Here is a 17,709-nt window from a genome sequence, read left to right on the forward strand (position 1 = left end):
ATCGAATGCTGGACTACTCAACCAAACATTTGAATTTATGGAAGATTCACACAAGCCTAAAACAAGACAAGATTAAATTTGTTTAATAAACAAATTTAATCGGCACAGAGGGGTGAGCATAACAGCACATCCTTGATTTCATGGCAAAGCCAACGTTTGTGACTGAACACTACTTAAGAAACTATGTGTTCCCGTCATTCCTAATAAGGGAGTAATTATTTTAGCTCAGTTGGTTAGCTCAGTTGGTAGAGCGACTGCTCTGGTGAAGCGGTGGTCCCGGGTTCAAACCCTGGACCAGGACGAATTTTTCTTTAACTGCAAAGTTTCTGAGAAAGCTTTCCTTTATAGCCGTATGGCTGTGCTCGGGTGGATGTCAATGAGTAATTACTCCCTTATTACAAATCTACTCCACCTTGGGGGATTCCCCTAAAACATTTTACCATCCCGTCATTCCTGTGGGCTGTGGGTGAAGTGCTTTCTTTGTATGAAACTCGCTTTGTCCCCTGGGTAATGTTGAACACCGACCCTTCTGTGTGCCCACCACAGAGCATTGGCGAGCCCTCGACGCAGATGACGCTCAACACCTTCCACTTTGCCGGTCGGGGGGAGATGAATGTGACCCTGGGGATCCCCCGCATGCGGGAGATCCTCATGGTGGCCAGCGCCAACATTGCCACCCCCACCATGGACCTGCACCTGCGGCCCCGGCCAGATGCCGAGCTGCGGGCAGAGGAGCTTCGCGTCCGCATCAGCTCGGTCAACCTCTCACAGGTGGGGGCATGCAGGAATGTCCTCTTCTTACCTAAGGAGCATTGCACAGAAAAAAAATTTCTATTCTCCCAGATGCCTTGCTTCTCTCCAGCATGCATTTCTCAACTACTCCAGTTTTGGTGTCTCAGTTGCATTTTTCAGAAGTTATTGCTTAATGAACTCGTCTTTTTGCCGCGGGAAATCAATCTACATGTTCCGAGCATTCTTAGAAACCTCGACTTATTGCCCTGTGTGGCCCATTTCCCTAATTAAATCGAATTAACGTCCAGCTCCCACCTTTTTTTTTTTTTAATTCTCCCCGTACGGTGGGCGGAGTCAGTCCCGTGGAGGCTTGCCGCTCTACCATCAGCGGAGTAATACGTAGTAATCCTTAGTAGCAAATAGTCTGCGTGTATTTTTATTTCTGCAGTCTTATTTTGTGGCTGTATTATCTGCGAATGAAACTATTTATTCACGGAAACCTGAAAAAACAAAATAAAGCGAAAGCAAAGCCCCCACGGAGCTGACTGAAAGGCACTCCACGCGTTGGTCGACTCCGCCCACCGTACGGGGAAAATTTAAAAAAAAATGGGAGCCGGACATTAATCTGATTTAATTAGGGAAATCGGCCACACACGGCAATAAGTCCGTTTCTAAGAATGCTCGGAATGTGTAGATCGAGTTCCCGCGGCAAAAAGACGAGTTCAGATTCCTCTTCTTTGCACCTTTAAGAAGCTGTGCCATAAACTACATTTTAGGCACTTTAAAAGAGCAGAGATGTCAAATTTTGTTGTGTGTTCTTTCTTTCGAATCATGCACAAGACATCAGAAAAGCTGAATCACCTCCTGAAATGCACTTAAGCTCAGCAAATAATTTATTATCAGGTTTTTTTTTTTCTCAGCTTGTTTCAGTTCCAACAGCTGAATGGCGACTATGATGTCACACATGAGTTCAGACAAGGTTGAGGTCACTTGAGGCATGCAAGCTGTTTCCTCATTTGTTGTCATTGCAGAAGGCTGAATAAGGGCTGCAATGAATTTAAAAAATTAAAATGCAAAAAAGCTGCTATTTCATCACAGTCTTTGTATGCCTAACATGATTTCAGCATTGTCTGAAACAGCTGTCCTATATATTGCCTCCTGGTGTTCTCAGGTGGCGCATGAAACGGGCGACGTTGAAGTGTGTCGAGCTGGCTAGGTGCCGTATTCTGCCTGTCAGTGACCTGTCACCCTATGTTCCGTGACAATATAGAGCACAGTCAGAATAGCAGGTGCATTTGTCCACTGTAGCTAAGAAGGAAGCAAGAAATGTGACTAAGAAAACGACTGACATTTTTTTGAGATCGGACGTCCACTTTCCTCATATACAGTGGAACCTCGATTATACGTCCCCCGGTCATGCGACGACCCGCATTTTACGACGAATTTGTGTGGTCCCGGCAAAACCCCCATAGAGGCAATGCATTAAAAACCTCGGTTATACGACGCAAATTTTAGGACCCCGCTTCGTACGACGGCTGGCTCGTACCGTCCGTCAAAAAAGGTCGTCAGCAAACGCAGGCCGGGATGTACCGTATTTTCGCGATTCTAAGCACCCCCCCGAATCTAAGCACCCCCCCCCCCCCCCCCCCCCCCCTATTTCCGGAAAAAAATTTCTGGAAAAAAAACTTTGCGTGCGAATCTAAGCACCCCCTTTTTTGGCGCGTAAGAGAGCGTTGCCGAGGCCGCCAAGTGCACTCGCTCTCTTTTTCGTTGAGCCTGTGTAGTCCCGAGGAGGCGCGGCCTACACGTTGTTGTTGTTGCGACTGAGAGAAGGATGAAAAGGAAAGTGCACGGGCCGCTGCCTACTGGCTCCAGCCCAGCCACCACGGCTGCCAAGTGCAGATAGAGGAGAGTTAAAAGATCAGAGGAAAGATAAAGAGGAAAAGATAAGACGCGCTTCGCAGCAACAAATGCGTCCTCTGGAGCGGACGCGGACGCTGCTGAAAAAATCAGATAAGCGGCCGAAGCCGCGCTCACCGAAGCGAGGACAGCGGCGTCCACGGCGCTTTTTGTGTTGCTGCTTGCCGACACTGGCGGCACAGAACTGTCTGCAGCTATTTTTCTTTTGAATGTTTCCTAAATAAAATGTTTTTTCTCGCGCCCGTTTCATCGAGATTTCGCCGCGAAAAGAGGGGCGGGGGGGGGGGGGGGGGGGGGGGATTTTTTGATTTTCGATTATACGACACCCGGATTATACGACGGTTTCGCGCGGTCCCCTGAACGTCGTATAATCGAGGTTCCACTGTACATTTTTTGTGCAAGGTGCTCTACTGCTGACTGAGCTAAGCCAATGGCTGTTCAATCTTCTGCTTTCGGGGATATTTATGTTTGCAGGTAACTGTCAAGAGTGTTCATCAGTGCCACCATCGTCCATAGTGGCAGATGTAGTGCATCCTTTATTACCGCGAGGGTCACATGGGACATGATCAAACGGGGAAGCTGTGCGAGAACTTTATGGTTTTAAGACTGCCAGAACCAAGGCCCTCGTTAAATTTGGAGGTTGTCGGTTCGGATTCCACTGGTGGCATGTGGTTGTTTTTTCTTCTACTTTGTAATCCAAGATTCTGGGGTCTTGGGCACAACCTTCCTCTCAAAGAAAAGCAGTGAAAGCGCTCCTGAGATTCTTAAAGGACTCAGGGTTGTCTTCCCGTCTTTAAACTTTAAGCTTTAAGGGCGCACCCTCTGTCCCGTTGACATAGTGGTTGATGGACACTTGAAAAACGCATTTCGCTGCCGCTCTCTTTCCTTTTTTTCCCCCTTTGTTCCCCTCCCCACGTGTAGGGTAGCCTGCTGGGCATCGCCTGGTTAACCTCCCTGCCTTTCCATCCTTCTGTTTCTCTCTCTCTCTCTCTCTTGTACTTCGTAAGCAGTTATCTTTCAGCAGTAATATAGTTGCACTAATATTTTACCTTGACCAACACCACAGTTAAAAAAAAAAATAGAAACATTCCCTTTTGCTCCTTTGTTTTGACGACTGTTGTCTTTTTTTTCTATTGTTTACTTCGTAGTTTATTTGATACACTGAGGTCACCCCGTCCACACACTTTCCCCTGCCAGTGCCCTTTGTGTGCTGCAGTTCACGCACCGATCGCATGCATGCTGCACTCGTATATATCTGCCACATCAGCCCTCTCTACTCACACCAACTACCACGCACCATGTACATGTCTTGCCGCTGAACCTTTGTGCATCCTACTGTCCCCCCCCCCAAACCGTGTATGAGAGTCTCCACGGCAGGGGGTACAGCATCAGTTGGTCAGCGTTGGCTACACTGGTGAGCGTCCCTGATGCTGGGTCTTTGAGCTTCTAGTTACAGTTAAATCTGGATGTGACGAACCTGCACGTAGTGAATTCCTCGCCGCCCCCATTGAAGCGCGTGTATTTGAGACCTCCATGTAACAAAGGTGTTGCCCTTGGTGTAACGAAGTGGCTTCCCCATGCATATGGTAGCTAGTGCTGAGTTGCTCGACATTTGGCAGAACCACACCAAAGTTTCGTGGCCATAAAGCATGAACTGACATGAGAGGAACGCCGATTGCAACGAGTAACGCAGTTGACACAATGCGCTGTGGTCCAGCGTTGTTGGCACATCTCCGGCGCTTCCTCTTTTGGAACGTCATACCACATGGCATTCCAACAGTTCATGCTCAGAAGCAGCGAAAAATGATAGGGCACAGCAAAAAAAAAAAAAGAAGCAAAGTCAGCAGTGCACAGCCACCACCACTGCGGGGTTGCTCGCGTGATTCTGGCACCAATAGCTACTGTGCGTCAGGAGCAGGTACGGTGGTGAGCACCGGCGATGCAAGGTGAGGAGTCAGTTTCCTGGGCCAACAGCGAGGGGAAGACCGAGAGAGGGAACAGGCAGCACATGCCTCCGTGGTTGGTCTATGGCAGTGGTGCGGCCATGCGTTCTCCAGCTCAGCGGCGGCACCTCCGCCCTCCCCACCCCACTCGTAGTGACGTTGCGCGAGCCGCTGCATAGGTGGTGGCGGGTGCTGCCGCAGTCGCGCTATCAGCGCAATTGCGAAACGGTTCTCCGCATTCATGACATCGAGTGACGTTTTATATAAGCATTTTCAAGGTGATTTCACCCATATTTATTTCTTATTTTGGTTTCCGTTCTGCAGTGTCCTTTCAACTCTTCTCGCGAAAACGAAAAATCTCGGAGTTTTTTTAATTTCGTCATATAACCGTGTTTAGCTGTATTTCGGCATTTGCAGGCAGTGACAAGGTAAGGCCCCGAGGGGCTAGTTTAGCCTTAAAGCCCGCACTAGCATCACTGAGAGTGTGCTTGTTGCAAAGCACAAGACTGCCTACCTTGTAGGCTGAGGGCGCTTGTTGCATAGCATTTCACCTGTTCGGCCTTCACCAGTGTTCGGTGCTCCCTGGCCATGGCTAGAGCGTCTTGCAAGTACAGGTCCTATAGAATGTTGTTGCGGGCTAGTTGTTCTATAGCAGAAAAGATTAGTACTGCGCGAATGCGACAGGACAGGAGAACGAGGAACACAGACGACAACACAGGCGCAGACCTCCAACTGTTTATTCGAGACCAAAAAGCAAACGCTATATATTGTCACGTTGTAGTGACGGCAGTCCAGTGGTCAGGAAGGCAGTAACAATACTTTCAAACGAAGCTCTTTATCTGGGCTGACTTGCGTCCGCAAAAGAACTGAATCACTTGGCGGCGGGGTAAGCAACAAACGTGCTCATCAGTCGTCGAACTACAAATGCCCGCCGCTCGCGGCATCGCCCAATTTAAAGCCGGCGAGGAAACTTCGAGATAACACGAGAAGATTCATCTACAGTAATCTGGAAAAACGTAGATGCAGCTATTCATGGCTGTGATCAATCGAGCTTAGTCCGGTCGATTCTCGCCTCAGGAACAAAAATGATAACACCCCTTTCCTGTGGCCTTGCGCTAATGAACAGACGCTACAATGATACGTGGCAATATGGGGTGAACCTATGCACATAACCATCACTGTCATTCGCACAAGGCATGATTAAAATCTAGACCACATTGATCAAAAGTTGCATTGCAGAGAGGCCGATAAACCAGAGAGCATTCAGTCAGCATGTCCCCAGAAACTCCTTGTCAAGAAAATGATTAGAAACTAGTAAGGAACCTAACAATCAGCCACAGTAAAAAGCATGAGAAATACTTGAAGTGACAATGCAGTTGTCCCTACAGACAACAAAAGTAAAAAAAAGTATGAAAATGCAATAAAAACATGGTGTGACATATGGAAAACCGGCATCAGAGCATGGAAACAACAAACAACAAGAGTAAAGGGGAAAATTAAAACAGGTAAAAGAATGGAATGGGGTATGGAAAAAGAACCATGACACGGAAGGCAACGAAGAACAAGTGTAAAGGTGAACATAAAACCAGACAAAACTGCATTTCTGGCCTTGAAGTACATCTGAGGGACACAAGTCCCGAAGCCGTGGCTCGCATTGCTGGCATCTTTTTTGCCCCGGCCCATGTTCTGCCACACGATTACACACAAAGCACTCAGTGCAGTGCTGCGAAAGATGTGCGCCTCCTAGATTTGTTAGCGATCGTGCGTGCTCAGCCGCGCGGTCTGAGATACCACTGACCTGCGGAAAAGCCTATGTGGCCAGACGGGGGCGGTGCATTAATGACTGCGCGGCTGAGCACGCATGATCATTGCTAACAAATCTAGGAGGTGCCCATCTTTTTGCATCACTGCGCTGAGTGCTTCGTGTGTAATCGTGCGGCAGAACATGGGCCGGGGCAAAAAAGATGCCAGCAATGCAGGAAGTGTGAGCCACAGCTTTGGGAGATAGATTCTGGGCAGGAGTGGAGATACTATGAGGGCACGGGAGCTTTTGGAAGCGTTCCACATTAGGAAGAGGGGTTTAGATTGTGCAGGTAATACTTTGGTCCGTCTTTTCAAGACAGATATCATATCTTGAACAGTTTTGTTGATGCCTTGTTGTACCGGTTTTCTGCGCATGCCTTAAATTTTCTGTATATTTGCTGGCTTTGCAGCAAATAAGCTCGGATGAAGTTAGCGCATGTCGTGTGTCAGTCTGTCTTGTGTACGTTCTGCTGTAGCGCTGTTGCCATTTCTGTCTCAAATAATCCACCATCTAGCCCAAATAGACGCCCTTCTAAACCTTCCGAGTGTCCATCCGCCAAGGCCCATGTGCACAGAGAAGCTTGCCATTTCAAGCAAGTCGTGTCCCAGTACGATGTCATGGCAAAGCATGTCCAAAAGGAGGAACCGCTGTTTCCTGCTGGTGCCTTGCCATCGGATGCAGCGACATGCTGAGCGAGTCACCTCTGACCACCCCTCTGCAAATCAGAGAGTGCGTCTTTCATCTCTGATGTGGGTGCCACTTCGTTTAGCCGCCTCGGAAGCTCACGCACCCATTAGGCTAACACTGGCACCTGTGTCTAGGGAGGTGTAAATACTCTGTCGCCTATTAAAACTGTGAGCAGTGGTTCCTTCACGCCAGCTGTCGCGAGCACTTGCAAAGCGGTTGCATGGCTGTTGGCTGGCACAGCTAATGATAGTGAATTTTCATGGCACAAGGGCATCTGTGACCAAAGAGCACCATGGCACAGGGTGTTTTTGTTCTTGCCCGAGGTGGGGTCAAAGGTCAACACAATTGCTGCGCTCATCTGTTTCACAGGCAGTTTGCGTAGAGACGCAGAAGGGGGCATCTGCTTGTGGATTCCAGGAGAAGGCAAGCATAGCAGGGAGTGCTAGAAAGTTAGGTGGTAGTAAGAAATTTGCGGGGATACAGTGGCCACAGCTGGCGAAGGACAGGGTTGATTGGAGAGAGACACGGGAGAGGCCTCTGCCCTGCAGTGGGCGTAGTCATGGAGATGATAATGGCAATGGCTATGATAAGTACCTCCAAAAGCAGATTGGACGACCACCGCCGTAGCTCTGTTGGCAGTGCACCGGAGGTGAAATTCATGGGTGTGGGTTCAGAGCCCACCGATGGCATGTTGTTATTCTTTCTTCAGCTTTATAAGCAGTTACCTTTCATCGATAAATAGTTTACCATCAACACCACAATTGAAAAAAAAAAAACATTTTCTTGTGCTCCTTGGTGACTGTTGTCTTTCTGGCCAAGTTGCATGAGATTGAGACTCAGTCTCTGTCTTCCTCCCAGGTGCTGGAGCGAGTGACTGTCACTGAGATGCTGCACGTCAGGGGAAAATCGTGAGTGTTCCTTCTTTGACTCGCTTCGGGGGGGGGCCATCACTGCCCATTTCACGTTCTTCGAGAGTCTGTCTCCACATGGCAGCAGGTCGTGGCTCTGTGGGGCGTACTGTACAGTGGTGATTCCAGCTGAGCCATTTTCATGCATTCGTGGCGCTCATCTGCTCCAGCAGTGTGCCAGAGGAAGTGGATGGCTGTGCTTTCAGTACAGTGTGCATTTTGCAGCTGGCAAACACCAAGGGGCCTGCAGCTGCAGAGTTTCCTAAGGGGGCAGCCTGGTCTTGAAAAGAATATTCTATTAATCTAGCCGTAGTGATGAAATTTTCAGGGCACAGGTGTTTTTGTGCGCTGATTCCAGATATGTCACTTATTTTCATGTAAAGCAATTCCTTCTTGAGCACTTATGCACTTTTTATGCAAGTATCTTGCAAAGAGTTCTGAAGAAAATTTGCTGCAGGAAACTCGCCGAAATGTATGCCACTGGGTTCTCTTGATACCACGGAATGCAATAAGTGTAAATTTGTCATCCTGGCTATCATGAAATGAGTCATAGGATACTGAAGCTGCCACTTCAGAAACGGGAATACACGCTTTTCTTCTCACTTCTGAAGTGACAACTTCAAAACCCTATAACTTAAGTTCTGTGATAGGCAGGAAGACAACTTCACCCTTATTGCATTCCTTGGTGTCAAGGGAACCCAGTGGCATACATTTCAGCGAGTTCCCCGCAAGAAATTTTTTTCAAGGCTCTTCACAAAATACATGCATAAAAATTACGTAAGTGCTCAAGGAATTGTTTTACATGAAATTAAGTGACATCGGCACACAAAAATACATATTCCCTGAAGATTTCTTCACTGTGACTTCATTAATACCAATTTTTTTTTTCGAGACCAGGCTCCCCCCTTAATATGGATGCTCTGTACTTACCCAGCACAGGAATGAGGTCTCGTGTTTGGCTCGGCCAATGCTGGGCACAAAATGAGGAATTGGCCATAAAGATAGTACATCTGTTCTCGCTGCAAACCTAAAAGAAAAAAATGCTGTGAAAGTTTCCGCAGCAGCCTAGCACTTGGGCTAAATTTATTGAAAAAGTTAAAAACAAAATATTAAAGTAATTTAATATGTGCACAGTGGAGGGCATCTCTTTGTAGCTATCAGTTCCAAGCGAGAATTCATGTTTTTCAGAATCCATGCCCAACACATTCCCGGCATTCATGCAGTGCATGGAGTGCTGTTCATGAAACTTGCACACCCCAGGTGGTCGAAATTTTCGGAGCCCTTCACTACGGCGTCCCTCATAGCCTGAGTCGCTTCTGGAGGTTAAACCCCAATAAACCAAACCAAACTTGCAAAGGCAGTCAGACCATACCATCAGCAAAAAAAAAAAAAGTTATCAGTTTTGACATGTGTTTCCATGTCAGACAACTGGTTACAGAGATTCATCATTATTTCTAACATGCTTGGCTTTGTCAAGCTATTTAGAGTGAGCTCTATGTGTTCTTGTCAGCAATTTTTGCCAAGGGCAGAACTCCCACTCAGTGTAAGGGCAAATATAGTTTCACAAACTCCAACGCAAGGAATATTAACTCAGAAAGTGCTTGTCTTCTGCACAGCAAAAGTGCATGCAGTAATGATGGCGGGCTAGTTAGCTAACTTCGACAACTTCCTCTCGATTGTAAATGAAGGCATGGAAACATCCAGCAGCTTTGTACATGTAATCAAAGGAAAGCTGAATGATTGTTGTCACATGAATAATAAGCCACTACAGTTGATCGAAACAAGATGCCAAACCACCCGCTCTGAGCAATTAGATTACGAAAGTGTACAATTTTTTTGTTTGGTCCTTCAATAATGTTAGTCCAATGTGTAGGGCAGTCCCACTTTTAGGCCTAAAATATGCCTTCATTAAGAGATTAAAGAGCACTTCATTCACCACAGGAATGCTGGGAAGGTTAGCTCACATAGCTTGCTTGGCTAATGTCGGGCTGAAAACATGGATTCTGGCTCTGAATCAGTAGCTGCACTACGATGCTATCCTCTGTGCACAGATTGAATTATTTTTATGCTTCTTCAATAACTTAACACGAAAAGTTTGAAGTAAGGCTGGTACGTAAAGCCTTTCTTCGAGGTGTGCCGTGAGAAGAATCGTACTGTTGCAGCTGTGTCCCTGTTGTATGTGCCTCTCCTTGCTGGATGAATGATCGCAGTGGCACTTCTAATGCAACAGCGTTAAAGGGATACTGAACCAAACTTTTGGAGCTGCTTTTTCACATGTAAGCAAGAGCTTGACTGCTAAAATTGATAAATGTGACAAGCATTTTAGTGAAAAAGGCGGATAGCACGTTTTTTTTGCGATTTATTGCCATATCCTTGCACCTGGCAGCCGCCTGTGGAAGCTGCGACTAGACGTCATAACACCCGCGCACCCACCGTTCCCGCAGGAGCACGATTGCCATCGCTACTCGCACCTTTTCCAGTTTTCAGTTCTGTGTCGGCCGCTCATCGTCTGCTCACGGCACGGCAAGATGTTAATCGATGCTGTCTACATACCATTACCGTATGCACGCTTACGTACGCTAAAGGCAGCTATCTTTCGGACCTTACGCCATTTCTAACATCCTCACTTTTAAAACAGAGGCGCGACGATGTTTTAGACTAGTGGCGCCATCTGGTGGTTAGGAGGGGAACAGTTGTCAACAAACCGACGCCCCTCTTAAGATTAAAACAGGCGGAATTGTCACTAAATAAAAAAAAATGAAGGAAATTTATTACTCGTACGTTTTCTTATGGGCGACAGGAGACGAAGCGAAAGACCGATGGCCCATTTATGGCCATTGAACGCGCTGAAGAAGGCAGTAACAACGACGAATGCAGTCCGAAGCAAGGCGTCATGCATCGAAGGGTGCCGCCATATTTGTCGCCGTGGGAATGCAACTTCGTACTCTCCGTCCTATTGCCTGTCGGACGAGGGTGGCATGACGTCACGCTCTTCACCTCGCGCCGACCGGGAGGGCTTGGTGCGTGCTCATAAAACATCGAAAATAAAATCATCCGCTGAAAAATATGCGCAGTGATGACTAGATTTCAGTGTAATCACTTTCTGAGAATCTATTTTCAGCGTTTTTGTTCAGTTTTAAGATTTTGCTTCAGTATCCCTTTAAGGAGCTCTTGAGGCGTCGCCAGAGTCTATAAGGCTGCCGTGGCTCCGTCACGTCGTTCGTGCCTAAAAATCCCAGGAGCGGCAGAGGCTTTGCGCAGCTTCCCCGCCTGTGTGTGGCCCCTCCCTCCCTGTGCACAGCTGCTTGACATAGTTCTTTCATAAAGGCATCCTTGAAGTTTTCCCCCAAACTGTATGGCTAGTTCTCTCCACGGTCAGCCATCGTGCTGAGTACAGACGGAGTTTTTTAATAGAGGTCTTTTATTCCCTCAACAAATTGACTGCTTGGGCTGGTATGAAAATCAGCGAATCATTTCTGTGAGGTTCGTCTCGAAAAAAGTCTGCGTCACTACGACTGAATCCAACGTCAGCCAAGTGAGATAAGAAGCCACATATTTTTATATGCTGACGTTCCCCTCCAGCTGAGTGTGTGGTGACTTTTGTGGTGCTATGCCATCCAGGGAGCGCTTCCGACGGTACCGAGTCCACTTCCAGTTTCTGCCGCGGCGGGCGTACCGCAAGGCATTGCATGCCACACCAGCCCGCATTCTGCACTACATGGAGACGACGTTCCTGAGACGGCTCGTTGATGCCATCAAGCGCCGGATGGAGGAGATCTCCTCCGAGAGGTGAGCAGGCAGTGCTAAGGGTGCTCACAGCTTAACCGATCGTTTTAACTCTGTCCTTGTCAAGCTAAGCAGTCTTGCCTGTGATCGTTTTCCAGCTAGCCTGTCCCAAGCACTTCTTAGCTACACCTAGCAGTTGATGCAACAGAAGCCTGGTTTGGGCTAGTTCTTTCTTGATCAGGCATCCTTGTTATGCCAAGCTAATTTGTATTTTTTTAAAAGGTAAAACGTCCTTGTGCATCTTTGAAACAGAAAATGAAGCTTGGGTCCCATCAATCACAGCCAGTTTAGAACACCGTCTTTAAAACGTGAATTCCGCCCGGGCTGTCTGAGCATTGCGAGGGGTGTTCTAGGATGACCCATATGGCGAAGGCCCGTGAGAGGCGAGGTGGCAAAGCCCCTCCGGTGGAGGGTGGGGAGCCATCCCAGCCAGATGACCTGGGCGAGAGTTCGGACGAGGGCGAGGGTGACGGGGACACGGTCACTCGCCAGGCTGCTGCCCGCCACACCCAGGAGCGGGAGTACGAGGAGGCCGAAGAGGAAGAGCGCCTGGCCGTCGCTGCTCAGTCAGGTGGGCGTTCATCATCATCATCATTTATTTTCCCTTAAGGACATGAGGGGGGAGCAAAAAAACAAAATCTCAGGGAACACTTGCACCGTTTTTTCAAGTGGATAGCTGAGGGCACAGAAAACTACACAGAGCTATTAGCAGTGTCAGATTAACCCTGACACTGCTAATGTCAGAGGCCACCAGTCTTGAATTGAGCGAGGAAGTCCTGCTGTCTTTTGCAGTAGTTCCGGCGTTCAGCAATTAGTCGGCATACATTAGCGGCCTCTTTCCGGATTGGTGTGTACTTCTGGGTAGGAGAGGGATATGGAAACTGCGTACACTTTGCTGCCGCCATTGCATCGTGCCATTTCCTTGCTTGCACCGTGTAGAAGGAAGAAAACCATTTTTGTTTCTCTCTAATCACATGGAAGGGTACAAGTAAGCCCCACATTATTCCTTCAAAATGAATTCTTTCAACTAAACACATGTTCAGGTGCGCTAAAATACTTGACAAATAATGATTCCAAACGGAATCACTGGGACCTGGAGGCCCTATTGTAGAATAATCAACGAGGTTGTATTTGAGATACTTGTGATTGCATGTGTCATGTAAATACGATTTATTGTCATGTAAATGTTGCCTTTTTCGCAGTCCATACGTTACAATAAGCGTAAGGAAGAAGATTCAAGAGTGATCCACCAGTCTTGTTGAGGTATCGATTCATCTGATGATGAAAAAATAGCATTCATTGCAAATAGATCAGCAAGAAGACAAAAGCATAACACAAAAGAATTGAAACTCTCTGAAATAGAGCCCATGCCAGCAAACTGAAAACTGCAGGACAATGCAGAACCGAGTGGTAGTGCAACTGCGACGAAGGTTGAAAGCCATGCAGCTTTCAACGTTCGAAAAGCCGACCAACTTGCCCAACAGTTCATGTTGCGTGACCAAAAAATCATCACAGAAAAATCGTTGTTGTGGATGCAGTATGACAGGCAGAAGTCACGTGTAGAAACCCCCCTGAAAGGAGGACCCTCAGTGCAGTTGAATATTGCAAATGCTTCTGAGTTGTGGGCTGAAAGCTGGCAGCGTGTTTGCCCTGCACAGCATGTCTCAAAAGAACCCACTCAAGAATTCCACTTACAGAGGCTGCGTGGTTCTGCCATGGGCTGATTGGTTTGACATTGTGTAAACTTGAAAATTTATTGGGTCTCATGCTAGCCATGGCAATGTATGCGATATGAGTGCACCAGCAAAGATGTGCCTTCAGTCAGTGCCTGCACATAGATCCCGAGGGCGACGCAGGCGGTGCGGGCAGAAAAACTCTGCAAGACGCTGCAGCTTGCTCCCGTCGCCCGGGCCTCTGCAGCCGAGCGAAAGCTTCACGTCCGGCGAGGTGACGGCCGGAAAAGCTGCGCTTGTGTGTACCTTATCCGCATCGAAACAAGCGGCTGCATTTTTTATCTTCACACTTTAATAGTAATCAGCGGTGAACTTATGCTGGGTTGACGGTGGACCGTTGGCCCCTTTCGTGACTAGGCCAAGCAAGTGCAAGTGCGTAATCATAGCGCGGGAAACAACACAGGACAAAGACGAGACTGGACAAGCGCTAACTTTCAACACAGCGGATTTATTGCAGATCAGGAGCATATATGCACTACTGATACAGCAGAAAGAAAAAAAGAAAAAGTAGTGTATCAGTAATGTATATGTGCTCCTGATCTGCAATAAATCCATTGTGTTGAAACTTGAAAATTAACGCTTGTCCCGTCTCGTCTTTGTCCTGTGTTGTTTCCCGTGCTATGATTACGCTGTTGCAATGAATTACCAACCTGCCCAAGCCTATTCTGTTCCTAGCAAGTGTGCAGCTAGATTCGTGGGTCCAATTTGGGCGATTGTGGAGAGTGAATTCACAAGTTTTAGCACACACAAATAGCCGTCGGGCATAGTGTTGGCTGCAGTGGCCTCAGAGAGACAACTGGCTACATCGCAGGATGCGTGTACGATGTGACTACGGTCTGCAGAGCGTGTGTCAAAGGCAGCCATCGTTGGTGCTGGCTGTTCACAAATGTGGCTGCGGACAAAGTGGTATCCGAACGTATTTTTAGGCAAAGCAATTTGGAATCAAGTATTGGTGACAGGAAGCAGATACAGTTAGTGGGAAGCGCCGGTTCCATGATCATTGCAGTGTTATCGTAGGGTGTAAACGAGTAAAACTGCAATTTCTGAGCAAGAGTAGATAATATTTGATATATGGAGAGCCTACTTTGCATTTCATGCCAAGCAAACGGGCAGGACTGTTTGTGCGCAGTTATGTAAACAACCTCGGCACGGGGCTCGTAATCGTAGCATTCCTGGGGGACTTTGCGATGCACAGTAAATGCTGAATGATGTGTCTTGAAGCACTCATTTAGGTGGCAGCGACTGTTCATGAGTGCGGGCAGTGAAACATTCGAGTCTTGGCTGTGCGAAAGGTTCTACCATCCGAAAGGAATGTATGTTCGACTTGCACATGCGCACCAGGGAAGCTGCTACGTTGGGCACTTTTCTCTGCTCCTTTCGTGCTGCAAGCTTACTCTAGTGCCATCTTGTGATAATTTGAGATTAATTATTGAGTCAGTGAGTAGTGGGCATGAACTTCGCAGCCAGAGGGGAGCACGTGGCTGGCCAAGAGACACCACACTGATAACACGCGAGTAAGATGAGTTGAAGTGTAAGTATAGCAGGGGTGCATTTTGCTCTACAGTCTGAAAACTGGGGCCACAAGCAAGTCCGCTTTCCCCATGGATCACTAAGCTCGCGTTCTAAGCTGGAGGCTTCCGAAAAGAAAACACGGAAGATTCGTTTTGTTTCGCTAATCTAAAAAAAAACATTTCGAGTGACTGCCGTCCATAGTGTGCACGCAAGCAGCTGAACACAGCCAGCAGTGCACAGCATGTGACGCGGGGCAAGTGTGCCCTTGTGACGCCAGCAATGAGAGGTTGCCAGAGTCAGTTCCCAAAAGAAACAGAAAAAAATTCGTTTTAAAAGTATGTACCGCACAGAATGAACTGAAACTTGGAGATATTGTTATCTGGGAATTAAATACTGTAAGCAGGGTATGTGTGAAAGTAGGCTGTCGTGGCCCCTGTAACTGCAGCTAGAAGCACGACGTCTACGCTTACTCAGCAGCCGCTGTCCTTGGTGCAGGCTGGCTGGAATGGTGGCATTCTTGATATCCCACCAGTGGGTTCCCTGTCAAGTATGACGCTGGGCGAGTTGGTAGAGCATACTTGAGAGACACAGCGCTGGCGGACAACGGATGAGAATGAAGACACACAACGCACTGTGTGTCTTCATTCTCGTTCGTTGTCCGCCAGCGCTGTGGTTCAAAGGAATGCCCTGTACAGCCATGCAAATGTATTTTCACACTGCTTTCATCTCGCGCTTGGCCATCGTGAAACCGCTCCGCGCACTGTGGTGCCTGCGGGGACACTGGGTGCGCAGGAACACCATGGGCCAAGCGCCAGCCGTTGGGGCCTGAAGCTGCACCTGTGAGGCTACCCGGGGTGCTCTAGTAAAACTTGTTGCTGGGCGAGTTGGTGCATAGTTTCTGATAAAAGTTAGCACTACACACAAACACGAGAAAGACGGGACGACGCGCGACCGACAACTGAATTCTTTAGTGAAATACACACAGAATATCATCGTCACGCCACCTATCAGCTACAGTAAACGTCAGAAGTCGGTGAAAGATGACAAAACGATAAAAGAAACCCTTTGACACGAGGTGAGTTAAAAGCGATACGAGAGTTGATGATTCGTTAAAAAGCAAAAAAGAAAAGAACGAAAAGATGTGACGCGGTGTATAAGGCCAAAATGACATGTTTAAATGGAATTCGACAGGACAAAGCCAGGAAACAGAACACACCTTTTTACGTATTAAAACTGAATTCAAGCACTGAACACCAGCAACCACAGCTGAAGAAACGTACAGTCGTTACTTACTCAAGTAAATCTTTCTTCCTCGTGATTGTTTTTGTGTTGCGCTAACTTTTTTAAGAGCCTACCAAGAGACAGGGCCATCTGCATAGGAACCGGAACAACAACAAGGGGGTTTATTAGCACGCGTAGGTGATGTATGGGCAGTGGTCAAGGGTGCGTTCGCGGCTTGCACATTCTTATCATCAACTGTAGCAGCACAGGAAAGTGTGTGGGACGTCTGGAATTGTACACAGTGCACTCTGGCCAGAAAAGTTTATGAATTGGCATTATAAAGACAAACGCAGGCCAAGAAATTTTATTGTGCCAACCCTCTGCAAATACCGTGGTGCAAATACCCTTTGCCACCACTTTGTGAATCACACAATTCCGGCCAGCCTGATTCAGTCCCTCCAAGATGGCCCTTCCACAGCTTGGCTGGTTGGGTCCACGTTAGGCTGAACAATGGTATTTTTTAATTCCATAGAGTCCGAAACATTGGTTGTGGCTGTGTGAATGTTCTTGTGTGGTGCATAATGGCTCCTCAGTACTAGCATGTTTGAATTGTACCATAGTCTGAAAAATTTACAGCACAAAAGTATGCAAGGCAAATGTTTGAGCCTGGCTTGCATTTCAAAAACATGTTTAGTAGAACTTTTTGCTGGGCTAGTTGGTTCATTGTGACACGAGTGAAACAGCGTGAAAGAAAAAGCCCGAAGGCGAAACGAAGAAGGGACAGGAAAGAGCACTTGCAGTGTTGCTGCTTTAATTTTAAGGTGCTGCCGCATCTTAATTTGCACGCTGAAAAGTTTGCCGGGGCGAGCCTTGCAGATGCCGTCACTGTGTAACCAGAGAAGGAGCTGACACTCTGAAACGGGTTCTGTGCAGATGAAGAGTTGCTGTATGAGGGTGAAGAAGGTGGTGAAGTGGCCAAGGCGGGCACGGCCGACCTGACTGCGGAGGAGATCCTCGCCTCTGTCCAGGAGGTGGTTCGCTCTGAGGAGGCGGAGAAGCGCAGGCAGACCAGGATCTTTGTGAGTGGCATTCTCCCTCTTAGCATGCTGGAGTGGCAACTGTGCCCCTAGTGTCAGCAGTGCACAACTTCGGAATGGGGCAAATTCATTAAATTCCTCAGGACTCCCAGCTCTGTCTGGCAGCTCTGGCGTGTGACCGCACTCTCGATTACCGGTCACATGGCTGCGAGCTGTCTTTCTAAGCATACAGCAGCCACTGCCACCTGGCACTCTGCCAAGTTGGCCAAGTGTGCCACCCGGTAGACGGGCCTTGTTGGCATGCAGCCAGGGCCTGCACTGCGAACAGCGTGAAAATTGAGGATACGGAAAGCTAGCTGTTTGAAAAGGTAAATTCTCCACTACAAAAGCGGGGCTGGGTTCATTGTGTGAGTATTTGCTCAACTT

At 47.8% G+C, this 17,709-nt stretch overlaps 1 protein-coding gene across 3 annotated transcripts in view; it reads left to right on the forward strand.

The window, feature by feature from the left end:
* Positions 1-17,709, forward strand: part of Polr1A (RNA polymerase I subunit RpI1) — a 155,302-nt gene that overhangs the window by 127,975 nt on the left and 9,618 nt on the right. For all 3 annotated transcript variants that reach the window (XM_089555725.1, XM_089555736.1, XM_089555731.1), the window contains 5 exons: positions 547-771; positions 7,945-7,994; positions 11,616-11,783; positions 12,134-12,351; positions 17,180-17,325. In XM_089555725.1, the coding sequence (XP_089411851.1) occupies positions 547-771; positions 7,945-7,994; positions 11,616-11,783; positions 12,134-12,351; positions 17,180-17,325 (807 nt within the window). The remainder of the gene's footprint in view (positions 1-546; positions 772-7,944; positions 7,995-11,615; positions 11,784-12,133; positions 12,352-17,179; positions 17,326-17,709) is intronic.

This window comes from Amblyomma mixtum, chromosome 1 (assembly GCF_055824585.1).
Source record: "Amblyomma mixtum isolate Tamu chromosome 1, ASM5582458v1, whole genome shotgun sequence".
In the NCBI taxonomy this organism is placed as follows: Eukaryota; Metazoa; Arthropoda; class Arachnida; order Ixodida; family Ixodidae; genus Amblyomma; species Amblyomma mixtum.